The following is a 13,306-nucleotide window of genomic DNA, read 5'->3' on the forward strand; positions in this document are numbered from 1 at the left end:
TTATATATATATATATATATATATATATATATATATATATATATTTAAAAATAAAACATTTTTAAAATGCAGAACCATTGCTTGGAACATAGTAAGCATTCATTAATTTTATATTAATATATAAAATTGAGATACATGTACATCATGTACATATGATTCATTGTGGTATATTTGTACATGGGCATAGCATAATTTGGTAGACTCTGTTTCCCCACACTTCCCCATGTCTTCTGTTTTCTCCCTCACTCTTGGTCCCCTTCCTCCACTCTGTGTGACTCCCTTCTATTTTTATGAGATTCTTTTGTAAGGCGAATAACAGGTAAAGCCATTATTCATATTGAGTGCCTAGTTTCCTAACACTATTTTTTTCTGCTATTTGCAGAGTCTAATGGATAATTGGAGTTTGTTACTTAAAGATATGAGAATTCAAAATATAAGTGTGATCAAAAAGATTATACCTATGGGAAAAAGTCTCCTAACTTGGGGATATTTTGAATATTTATGTAAATTTCTCCTCTTGTCATAGTAAACAATCATTTCTCTTAAAAATAGTTTTTCCAAGATTGGATTGACTGACTCTGAAATAGCCACATCTTTTTACCTGAAATTTTTACATAGATTTTGCTCTTGACTTTCATATGTCAAGTTGCTTCTTTTTAAAAACATAGTCAAAGCTTAATAATGTTACATTGTTGTACAGATTTTGGTGTTTCAGACTCCTTCTCAGGGTTAGATTTTCTTACAGCTATGAAGATTCCCTTCGTGGTAACTGAGTTTGTCCTGCTAATAGTCCCAAACCAGAGGGTCTGGAGACCATGCTCTTCATCTTGTTTTTGTCCTTTTATGTCTTCACCCTCATGGGGAACCTGCTAATCTTGCTGGCAATTATCTCCTCCACTTGGCTTCATACCCACATGTACTCCTTCCTTTGCAAACTGTCTATTTTTGACATATTTTTCCCTTCTGTGAGTTCTCCCAAGATGCTGTTCTATCTGTCAGAGAACAGCAGAGCCATCTCCTACGTGGACTTCGGGTCCCAGCTCTTCTACCATTTTCTGGGCTGCACTGAGGGTTTTCTGTACACAGTGATGGCCTCTGAGTGCTTTGTTGCCATATGTTTCCCTCTATACTACACCATAATCATGAGCCACAGAGTGTGTGCCATCTTGGCTGCAGGGACCTCATTTGGGGGCTGCATTCAGACCACCTTTCTGACCACTCTCACCTTCCAGCTGCCCTACTGTTATCCCAATGAGGTGGACTACTACTTCTGTGACATCCCAGTGATGCTGAAGCTGGCTTGTGCAGACACTTCAGCCCTGGAGATGGTGGGGTTCATCAGTGTTGGCCTCATGCCCCTCAGCTGCTTCCTCCTCATCCTCACCTCCTACAGCTGCATCCTCTGCTCCATCCTGCAGATCTGCTCTACAAAGTGCTGCCGCTGTGCCTTCTCCACCTGCAGTGCCCACCTCACGGCCATCCTGCTTTTCTACATGCCAGTGGTCCTCATCTATCTAAAGCCAACCCCAAGCCCCTGGCTGGATGCAACTGTGTGGGTCCTGAATAATCTGGTCACCCCCATGCTGAACCCCTTGATTTACATTCTCAGAAATAAGGATGAGGAAGGTCCTCCACCTGCTGGGCTTCCTTCCTGAATAATTGTAGAGAGAGATCAGTAGCCAACACTTCAGCCACACATCACAGCTGATGAAATACTTTTATTTGGATTGCATAAGGTATTATTATTATCTCCATTTTACAACCTGGGGGACTGAGATGCTGAGAGTTAAAGTGACTTGTCTCAGGGTGTGTGAAGAACAAATAGCAAAATGAAGACTCCAGGGTTGGTCTTCTGACACTGGGTTCCATGTTTTCTTATGGACATTACAGGGTTCATAAAGAGAAAGGGAACTTTTCCCAGTAGGCAGAAATAAAATGGACCTTCTGCTTCTCAGTCTTAATTGTCTTCATCCTTTTTCATTCCTATACCTCATATTCTTCTCACACTGATGTTTTTTCATGTTAGCTACAGTGTTTGTCTCCCCAAACCATTAGACAAGCCATTATTTTATTGGCTAAAGGGTTGTTAGGGAAGTGAGAGAGATGTATTCTCATGGCTTCCAATAGCATCCTATTACTTCAGAACCACAAAGAATGGGTATAAAGAAAATGCTTCTTGCTAGGACCTTGGGCAGGTTTCTCAGTGAAGCAGAAATGCCAGTCTTCAATACCACTTACAAACCCTGACTTTTGGGCTTAGACCTGGAAATAGGCATTGGTGGTAGACATGCAACTTGTGAATGGGAAGAGAGAGGAGATAAAGGGATCCGTGGAGAGGGGATTGGGCTCTGATTCCATGTTAGAAAATCTGAACTTGTCTTTGACTTGTTCAGTACAACCAATGGGCAATGCTGAGTATTGCTGGGTCCCAGCTATTGTTTTGCTGTGTTTTGGGCTTCTTTGTTTTACTAAAAGGGTTTTGCTCTGATTTATCTTCCTCTATTTATTGATTTTTTTGGTTCAGCTAGGCTATGAATGAGAAATATTTCATTTCAATCAGTTCAGGTATAATTTTCATGATCGAATTTTAAAAGTATACTATCATGCTTGGGAAACACTGATGCTGTAACATTTGTTGTGGAATGAATTTGATTAAATTATATCATTTCATTATATATGAATATATCACAGTGAAACCCCCTATTGTGTATAATTAATATGCAACCATAAAAATATTGTTTAAAAAGCAGATGTGTCTGCAAATTAAATGGAAATTATTTGAAAAAAATTATAGAGAAGAAAAGATCCTGGTAAAAAGGTGATAGAAAAGGAGTGGGTAGAGACAGAAGAAAGGCTTTTCTTTTATCTTCTCTTCTCATAATTAGAAAGCAGCCAAGGAACCTGCCAGGCCCAACCAGCAGTATGTGTCTGCCTGTAACCACCAGGGTGAACTGGCACATGGTCCAGGAAGGTAGGCAAACTTTTGCGTGATATTACTGTGAACCTCCTAAAATCCTTCTATTGCCGCTGTTTACCTTTTCCTTTTCAGTAAACAAAAGCCTAAAAGGGAAATGGAAATACATCTCAGGTTATTTGAATTTTACTGTATCACAAACCCTTCTCATTCCTCTTAGGATCCACTCTAATGATTCCCTTCCTCAGTTTCCTGGCTACATATGCTCATTCAAAACAGAACAATCTATAGGAATAAATATGGGCTCCTGCTTCTTTTCCAATTTTTCTCATTATATATCATTCAATGAGTAATCCCAAGCTAGGATTGGGGATTTCAGAGACACTAAGAAAGTCAGAGTCTGCTGAGGAAAAGAAGCAGATGGGCAACTGACCAGAACATCCAGGGTTCACACTAAGACCAAGGTAGAAATTGAAATCAGAATTAGAAAGCAGCCAAGGAACCTGCCAGACCCAACCAATAGAGGAGTATTATCCAGAAAGAAACAGCATAGTTCTCAGTTTTCTCTTAAGGGATTGGGGAGGAGAATGAGAGAAAATTTCTTGGGCTGGTACCTTTTAACCACGAGCCATTGTGAGGAGATGTCTTTGCAGGAAGGTCAAATTTATTATAGCTTCTGATTTCAGGGTTTGTCTCCAGCTCAGCACATTGTTCTTGGATTAGGGGAGAATCCTGAACAAAAAAACTCCATCCATATCTCCTTAAGCAAATTAACTTCTCTGTCCCAGCAGCTTAGAGAGATTCTGATAGCTCTTGGATCTCTGGGTAGAACCTGAACACTGTCCTCCCAATCAGGAGGCAGAAGTGCCAGGCCCAGTCTGGGGCTGTGGAGGCCCAGGTTGGCTTTCATGGTAGGATTAGATTTTTATAGGTTTTATCACATAAGTGGCAGTAAACAAAAGCATTTGAGAAAAAGTTCCAGTCAAAGAAACCTTAATTCAGGTAGCCCAACCCTCAGACTAATCCACAGGGGCAGATGAAATTGAAGAATCAAATTTTAAGACAAGGGAGGCCAGAGAAGAGGAATATGGGAATAGAGGTTCAGAGGATGTTTTGAGCAGGTAGTGCTGTAGGGCAGCACTTCCTGAGATACTCACGAGCTTCAAGCATGACTCAGGGGGCATCCAGCACCTCCAACCCAGATTCTAGATTCTTTAAAGGATTCTACATTTATTCCAACCATTTCTGTAAGATACCATAATTTGTTATAAAGCCAAATCCTGTTCTGAATTTGACCTGTGTTTTGATTTATCTGCGGACTCTGTAAAACTAGGACATAGACACTAAAAGTGAAGCCCAGATGATGGTACTGACAAGGACAGGAACACCCTGGAGAGAGGCTTTCAAGGGAATATCCACAGGGGTCAGGCCCTGCACCAGTCATTCCCTGCTCTCCCTAGTGACTTGTTCCCAATGAAGTTGACTCAAATTAATGAATAACCAATCATAAGTTATGTTCTCAGTCACCCACACTGCAAGTTTTTGGTCAAAAATCCTAATTTTACCTTTACCAGAAATAATCAGTCAAGAGAATAGCATTATTATATTTCTACATGGTGTACTGGTTGACGGGGGTTGAAGGGTAACAATGCCTGTCATTATTGGAATGCTTGATTTGTGAGAAACAATCTTGCATATTACTTATCATTCCTTTGTTTTATATTCCAGGGCTTAAACAATTAATTTAATTCTCATTTCAATGATATCCTATAATGATGTCATGAATCACCTGTCATTGTCCTTTTTAAAATGTGTTTTATCAAGTATTAAAAAATCAGAAGATAATATTAGTGGGAAAATATGTAAAATATTTTTGTACCATGATACAATAAGCACACATGTGTTTATTTCCTCTACCCACTAAAGGAAAAGAGCAATGCCAGTGAAAATTCCAAGTAGTTTCTGACCTGATCCCATTCACTTTACTCCTTCTACATGCCATAATTTTCCTGAATTCTATGTTTTCTTTGAGTTTTCCCTCATATTTTTTAAAGAGAGAGAGAGAAGAGAGAGAGAGAGAGAGAGAGAGAGAGAGAGAGAGAGAGAATATTTTAATATTTATTTTTCAGTTTTCGGTGGACACAACATCTTTATTTTTATGTGGTTCTGAGGATCGAACCCAGTGCTCCGCGAATGCCAGGAGAGCGAATTAGCATTTGAGCCACATCCCCAGCCCCTCCCTCATATGTTTTTGTTTCTAAACATTATATAACAAGGTTTTGAACCTTATATCAATGATGTTTGCTGTTAATATTTGCTTTTTTCATATAAATGTTGTTTGGATACTTATGTATTTGCATGTCTGAGATTAATTTATTGATTATTTTCAAAGTGTAGTAGCCCATTTTATAAATATATCAACTTTGCATAGCACAAAGGTAACATCATCAACCTCTCCTCAAGATTTCCTTTCATAAAAAAAAAAGAAGGAGGAGGAGGAGAAATGGGAAGAGGGAGGAGGAGGAAGGAGGAGGGAGGAGGAGGAAAAAAACAGGAAATCTACTCAGGATTTTCCCAAAGGTTGGGATATAAGCTCATTGGGAAGATACTCCCAGGAAGCATGGTAAGGGATTAGTGAGAAAAGAAAGAACAGCCAATCAAGCATATATTTATGGTTCACCACTATGAAGAACTGTGGCTTAATCCCATTGGGAATCCTCTGAAAAATGGTGGAGGAAGATCTCCATTATTCTACCTGGGCACAAAGGAAGCTGGGGTATTTTTGTATCAACTATTGCCCCAAATTTATTAGTGGATGTTCTTGGGAGCATTAAAGAAAGTTGGAAAATCTTCTTTGGCCAGAGACAGCCCTAAGGCAGAGGACATGGGGATCCCTCAGGCCACAAAGACACTCTAAAGGTGATCTCTGGAGTAGCTTGAAGAATGTGGACAGACATCTTAAGATGGGTTATGATCATAATTAATTTAATTTCTAAAGTACTATCTTTCCACAATGCAAACTACATGATGCTGCTCTAATTCTTTGATAATTGTTTGTCACTTAAAATTAAATTAAAATAACTTAGTAGTTTAGTATAATATCTGTGGATTAATAACTAGAATCAATTATCTCTGTAGTCTCCTCAAAGCCATACAGTACTCCAGCACTACATCCATCTCTCTTCTTCTTGTCTTTTACTCAAAATCCACTTTGCACTTTTTTATTCATCCACTTACTTTTGCTATTTTTTGTTTGTTTGTTTTTGTACTGGGAATGGAATCCAAGGGCACAATACCTCAGAGGTATGTCCCCAGTTCTTTTTAATTTTTATTTTGAGATAGGCTCTGGCTAAGTTGCTGAGTCTGGACTTGAACTTGCAATCCTCCTGCATTTGCCTCCTGGGTGGTTGGGGTTAGAGGTGTGCCACTCTGCCTGGCCTACTTGTTTGATAATGAACTATTATATATTAATTACTTTTATGATAAGTACTGGAATTATAAAGGTCTCTGAATCTTAAGAGGCTCATAGCTAAGCATGGTTGGCAGACACAGAAATAATTAAAATATAAAATATAGTAAATATTTAATGAAAATACATAAAATATTGACTAGACCAATAAAGACAGAAATGATTAATCCTATACAGATGTTGGAGGTGATTTCAGAAAACATTTAAATTCAATCATTCTCTTTTGTATCTTTAGCTCCACTCCCCCCCTTCTTGGGTTACCTTTTCCTAATTCCTTTGTGGGACAAACTTCTATTTATCTTTAAGACTCAAGCTGGAAAGTCATTTACTTTGTATAATTTCCCTATTTAAAACATTAAGTTCTGACGTCTCTGCATCAGTTTTATATCATGACATAAACCTACTTGCCATTATTCACCAATGTGCTTTTTTTGTTTTTGTTTTTGTTTTTGTTTTTATTTTAAGTATACAACTATGATGATTTTTAGAATGGTCTACCTGTAACTTTATGAAAACTACCTTTATAAATTACAATTGGAGTGGAGACTACACAATTTATTTTGTGTCTATGTTGCAAACTCTACTCATTTCCTAAGTTCCTTAGGTCAACACCTTTTACCCTCCAATCCCTTCTCTGAGGTGATGCCATAAATGCCTTGAAAACTACAGAGACCTATACAGAGCAACTTTCACTAATAATTACAAATAATTAAATATTGCTCCAAGCCTTCAGTAAACAACAAGGATTGAAATCATGGTTTTAAACATTTCAGTTATCATTTTCAGATAGGAAGTTGTTATCATGAAGTCCTCCTAGAACTGTATCTATGAGGCTTTAATTTCTGGTCCTTTACCTAATAAACTACTACTTTTTCGGCCCAGAGACATTATTATACACAAGGGAGCTAATGACAGTTTCATACGAATGATGAAAAAAACAAAATTAAACTGCTCTTACATCGTAACAGCTCATCCCTGGTGAAAGAAAATCTTGGGAGAGCTTCTACCTATATATTTTTATGGCATCTATTATGGATCAGAACTGTAGACAAAATGAAATCATTTTAATGAGTTTCTTGGGTAGCATTTGAGGAATCTACAAAGAGGAATTGTGGCATTTGATTTATAATATGTAAGTGAGCTCCTCGTATATTGAAATCTGCACTTTAATTCCATACGGAAATGAGAGCCCAGGAGTCTATGATGAACTGCCACCACCAAAATCATCCAGAGGCTTTTGGTCTAAAGCTAATGTATAACCTGCATTTCTGTTTCCAAGTAGAGAAAGATTAACTGAATTCCAATTATTCTAGACCCTTTTACTCTCAGAAGGTAAGAGGACTTTCATAAACTTGAGTCTCCTTATAATATAACAGTGATTCCATAGATCTACCTGAAAATGATTATTCATTCTTTTTGCAACAAATATGAAGGCAGAAAATTATCTTTTTTCATAATTCAATTCATACAGCTTCCAGGTATGTTTAATGGTAAAGATATAAAGATAAAACATATCTTTATGGCTATAGATCCTCCCTTTGAGGTTTCATACAATAGATCCTGTTTGTTGTTACTGTCATATAGATAATAGGTGTAAATTATTTTAATCTAAATATTAAATTTTTCTGAATAATTGCAATCTATATACCACCGTCATAAAATATAGCCTCCCAGAATTAAGCACAATTCACCAGATACAGTTTCTCTTGGGTATCTACCACTTCCCTCATTTTGAATACTCTCTTTCTTATAAAGAAATTACTGGTATTTATAGGTGTTTCTTCTCTGGATCCAGGGACTTTGATATGGGGAACTGTCAGGTCATTGCTTCTCCAATTTGAATGTTGTGCAGAGCTTAATCATTTCTACTTATATGTCTACACTCAGGTTCCCTTAAAAAGCCTTCTTTGACCCCACTCTGGGCTAGCACCATAATGACCATGTTCCTACAGGACCCCACAGTCATGTTCAGCACAGTAAATTAATGTTGGCCTCCCGTCCCCTTCAAGATGGTATCATTCTGAAGATGAGGAATTCTATAGCATTTATCTCCTCATGCTGAATGCCCACAACAAACATTTGGCTTATCCTTGTCAAATTTGTTTTTAGTTCACATTCACAGCCCAATACTATCAACTTGAATCATTACAATTGTATAATTTTCCACCACTATTTTCTACTTGGGAATTCTCTTCAACCATACTGATTTCAGTCCTCCTTAGTTATATTCATTTTTTCACATTTGTTCTAGTTGATTTTTATCTCTGAAAAAAGTCATAGAATAAAATGTTTGGATTGAAGACATACCTGCCTTATGTCTGTAACTTCTTCTCTTCTTTTTTTTTCTTTTCTTTTTTCCTCTTTTTTTTTCTTTTATTATTTATTATTAATTGTGCTGCTGTAAACATTGTGATGCATCCAATACTATAGTATATTGACCTTAATTTTTTGGATAAATACCAGAGAGTGCTATAGCTGGATCATATGATGTTGACATTTCTAGCCTTTTGAGGAACCTCCATGCTGATTTCCATACTGATTCTACTAATTCATATTTCTACCAACCGTGTAGAAAAGTTCTTTTTCCCTCATTCTTATTATGTTCAACTTACTATTTTTTTTTCTGTGTTAGCCTCTGGTTTGGGGATCTTATCTAAAGCCCTTACCATCAAATCCAAGGTCATAAGGATTTAGGTTTGTGTTTCTTTCCCTAATATTCTTAGAGTAATAGATCTTACATTTAGCTCTATGGCACATTTTTAATTGCTTTTTGTGAACTGTATGAAAAAGCAATCCAAATTAATTGCTTTACATGTCCCAATTTAATTGACCTAGTATCATTTGTTGAAAAAAAAAAGTTTTTCCTCATGGAATTGTCAATAAAACCTTATAATAACTTAATTCTTCATAGGTGTGAGTTTATTTTTGTATTTCCAATTCTATTTTATTGAACTGTGCATCTGAACTTATGACAATACCATACTATATTGATTATAGTTACATTGTAGTAACATCTCAAGTGGGAAATGTGAGAACTCCAAGTTTATTCTCCTTTCATCAGTTTGCTTTGATTTTTTATGACCCTTGAATTATTGTAGGAATTTTACAATCAGTTTGTAATTAACTGCTATAACATAGCCAGGATTTTAATAGAGATTACACTAAGCTTATGCATCAATTTGGGAAGTACTGCCATTTTGACAAAATTGAGTATTGTTGATTCAGGAATATGGTATGTATTTTCATTTAAGTAGGGCTTTTATTCCTTGTAACAATGTTTTGTAATTTTAGGCAAATTGCCTTGCATTTATTTTATTTAATGTATCACAAAATATTTTATTCTTTTTCAAGTCATTTCAAATGCAATTTTTGATTGTTCATTGCAACTGTAGAGAAATACAATTCAGTTTTTCTATTGATCTTGAATTCTCCATATTCGTGAACTTTAAAATTCATCCTCATAATTGTTTGCGAATGAGTCCTTAGTATTTTCCATAGACAAGCTTGTGCCATTTAAAAATAAAGATGATTTTATATCTTGCTTTCAAATCTGTATGCCTTTTAATTTTGTTTTCTTGCCTGATTGCACTAGCTGGATCTTGGAGTATACTGTTGAACAAAAGTGTTGGGTGTGGACATCTTGACGTGTTCATTACCTTGGGGAAAAGTCTTCATTATTGCCAGCATCCTGAGCATTCGCTCCACTGAGGGCAGAGCCAAAGCCTTCAGCACATGCAGCTCCCACATCTCAGCTGTTGCTCTCTTCTTTGGTTCTGTTGCATTCATGTACCTGCAGCCAATGTCAGTTAGCTCCATGGACCAAGGGAAAGTGTCCTCTGTGTTTTATACTATTATTGTGCCCATGCTGAACCCTGTAATCTATAGCTTGAGGAATAAGGATCTGAAACTTGCCCTAAATAAGTTCCTTGGAAAAAAAAAAAAAAAACTGCCCTATAAAAAATAGTATTTTGTTTTAGTAAAAATTTACAATTTCTGGAGGTTTGATAAGGAAGCAGTCCAGAGATAGCAATATATATTTACAAGTCATGAGATTAATGCTAGTGTCTGATTTCTTGGAAGACAGGTGCCAAGGATAATACTGGATTACCCAGGATCAAATACGTAGAGAACAGCACCTCTTTGAGATGTGCCATGATCCATCTGTGCAAAATAACCTGATTCACATCTAAACACATTTATAAACCTTCAAAACACTCCTTAGGGTTGAATATACCTCATTTTAGGCAAGTTTTTTTTTAAATCTTAATTCTGGGAATAAATATATTTGGTCAGTATCCTTTTATATTCTCAATATTTTGTATACCTATTCTTTTTAACTAAGTTTATTGGCAAACATTTTTGAAAGTTTGAGCTCTTAAATAAATAACCAAACATAACAATTTGTAATACCCAAAGTATAATGCCTAATTCTTACTAAGTTTGTAGAACACTATTAGGAAATATGGAAGCATGTGATGAGTGACCGTTGTTCCAACTCACAAGGAGATAGCACTATAGTTGGAAAGATTGACAATAATATACATGATGAATAATACTAGGAATACTTTTATGTAAATTAAGCAATAATCCTTGCTCCTCAGTTTAGGGATGATGTTACTGCCTCTACTTTCTTCATAATTCTATACTCATTTTCCCTTAATCCAAAGAGATAATTTTTTCCAAACTTCATTATAGAATCTCATAGTTTGAAATGATCTTTTTGTTATTTACTTGTGCATATAATATTTCTTCCATTGGAAAATTTAAATATACAAATTATTTTTTTTACTAATGACAAATATAATTTCTAACCAAAGACTATTATTCACTCAAAAAATAATAATAATTTTTTTTTTTTAGGGTTGGGGGAGCAGGGACCAAGGAAGAAGACTTCCAAGAAGTAAATTTACTTCTTTCCCCCTTTCTCATATTGATGTCTTTTCAAACAGCAAAAGAAAACTTGAGTTATTTTCCTGGAGGCAATTTTCCCCCTTATTAAGTCTCTCTTGGTGGCATCTATTAGATGTTCAGCTCCCACATATTCTCTTGGTGGTAGTTTAACCATGTCCACTTTATGCTTTGAATATAGTCTTTGCTGTTCTGTCAGATGCTTATTTTAAAATGGACATGGTTTTTCCCTTTTCTCCCACTCCCAAATTAGCAAGTGAATTCAGTCCCCTTTCAGGACATACCTGGAATGTAACCTTTGGATTACTTCATTTAAAACTCTCTGTTTCCATGGATTGGCAGAATCTCAGCCTCTAGGTCAGGAGTCCCCTGTGTTTTTCCTTTGCTACTAAAGCTATAAAACTTTTTTTTACCTTTTTCTCAAACCATGTCCTCATTATTGGATTAGCATCAGGGACAAGTACCAAACTTTTGGTAACAAATTGGCAACCTAGATGGGACCCAGTGCAACCCCTGCTCCAATTTTCTTGGGCAGGTCGAGCACATTGGACACCTCCCTCCCTACCTTCCATGCTGAGGATTCAAGGTATCTGGTAAGTTTTTTGAAAGGTGACTGCTGGGGAATTAGGAGATTGGGTGAATTTCCCTTCAGCTAAATCAGAGGAGTTTTTCTGTAAGTAAAGGGAGTGACTCAGGGACTGACCTAGCAGCTGCTGAAGCTCCTTCTTTCAGAGAGTTTCTGCCTTCTTTCCTTGAACTGTACAAAATACTCCCTCAGGTTGGTCTAAGAGAAGCAATGTGTCTGACACATAAAAGGTCTAACTAACTTTGCCAAGAGATCTGTAAATGACAGTTAAAGGGATTCCTCTACTAAACATAGAGACAATGCTAACAATAAAAAGCTATTTTACAGAAATCAGATGACATTACATATCTTAACTACAGCTCAAGGGGACACCTGTGCCATAAAAACTAAATGCTTTGTGTGTTTCTAACAACTGTATTCATGTTCTAAAGTCTTAAATGGCCTCCACTCACAAATCAGTCATGTCAGTGCCATCTTAAGCTTTAATGAGTTACTGACTTCATGGTTTTCAGAGACTGGCTAAAACATTGTTTTTGTGCTAATTCTTTACCAAAAAATAAAGTTTTTCTGTCTTGTTTATTGTGGTCCTAGCATGATACCTGACCTATGTATGGCTACCATGGACCTCTGAACTGCCCAGATGCTAAATAACCTTAATTGTCTATGCCTCTCAAGATAGAAAACAAGGATTGGGAGTCACTTCCCCCCAACTTTACCCTCTGTCAACAGAAAGCAGCTTGGAGATATTGCCACCCAGTTTTACATAGAAATGGAAGGCAGAAATTGACAGTGGGGAAATGTAATAGTGGTTTAAATGAAGGCTTTTTTGCTCTGCCCCTGAGGCTTATTTTAAAGCAAACATGTCAGGGCATACCTGAAATGTAATCTTTTAATCATCTTTTAAAAAATCCTCTGTTCTGGTAAATGGATGGAGTTGGAGTATGTATTGCCAAGTGAAGTTAGCCAATCCCCCAAAACCAAATGCCAAATGTTTTCTCTGATATGAGGAGGCTGATTCATAGTGGGGTTGGAAGGGTCTTGGAAGGACTGGAGGAACTCTAGATGGTGGCAAGGGAAGGAAGGGGGCATGGGAGTAGAAAAGATGGTGGAATGAGATGGACATCATTATCCTAAGTATCTGTATGAAGACAGGAATGGTGTGAACATACTTTGTATACAACCAGAGATATGAAAAATTGTGCTCTCTATGTGTAATATGAACTGTCACATAACAAAGTAGAATAGAAAATAAATTATAAATACCCTCTATTCCCCCAATGAGCAGAATCACAGGAGATCCTGGCATTTTTCCTTTGCCAATAAAGCAATAAAACCTTTTTTCCCCATTTTTCCAAAACTGTGTCCTTGTTATTGGATTAGCATCAGGGACTACAACTGAGCTCTTGGTAACAATAACAGTATCTACATT

The 13,306-nt window shown here is 36.7% G+C and overlaps 2 protein-coding genes across 2 annotated transcripts in view; both read left to right on the forward strand.

The window, feature by feature from the left end:
• The window catches only part of LOC107145747 (olfactory receptor 150-like), a 41,591-nt gene that overhangs the window by 8,454 nt on the left and 19,831 nt on the right, over nt 1-13,306 (forward strand). The window contains exon 3 of the mRNA XM_048795707.1: nt 2,886-2,971. The gene's annotated coding sequence lies outside the window, so the exon portion shown is untranslated. The remainder of the gene's footprint in view (nt 1-2,885; nt 2,972-13,306) is intronic.
• LOC107145961 (olfactory receptor 149-like) lies at nt 208-1,776 on the forward strand. Its single transcript, XM_015490021.2, is given in 2 exon segments — nt 208-796; nt 799-1,776. Coding segments are annotated over 2 exon segments (972 nt in total). The 5' UTR covers nt 208-681; the 3' UTR covers nt 1,656-1,776.

Source organism: Marmota marmota, unplaced genomic scaffold (assembly GCF_001458135.2).
Source record: "Marmota marmota marmota unplaced genomic scaffold, marMar, whole genome shotgun sequence".
NCBI lineage: Eukaryota > Metazoa > Chordata > Mammalia > Rodentia > Sciuridae > Marmota > Marmota marmota.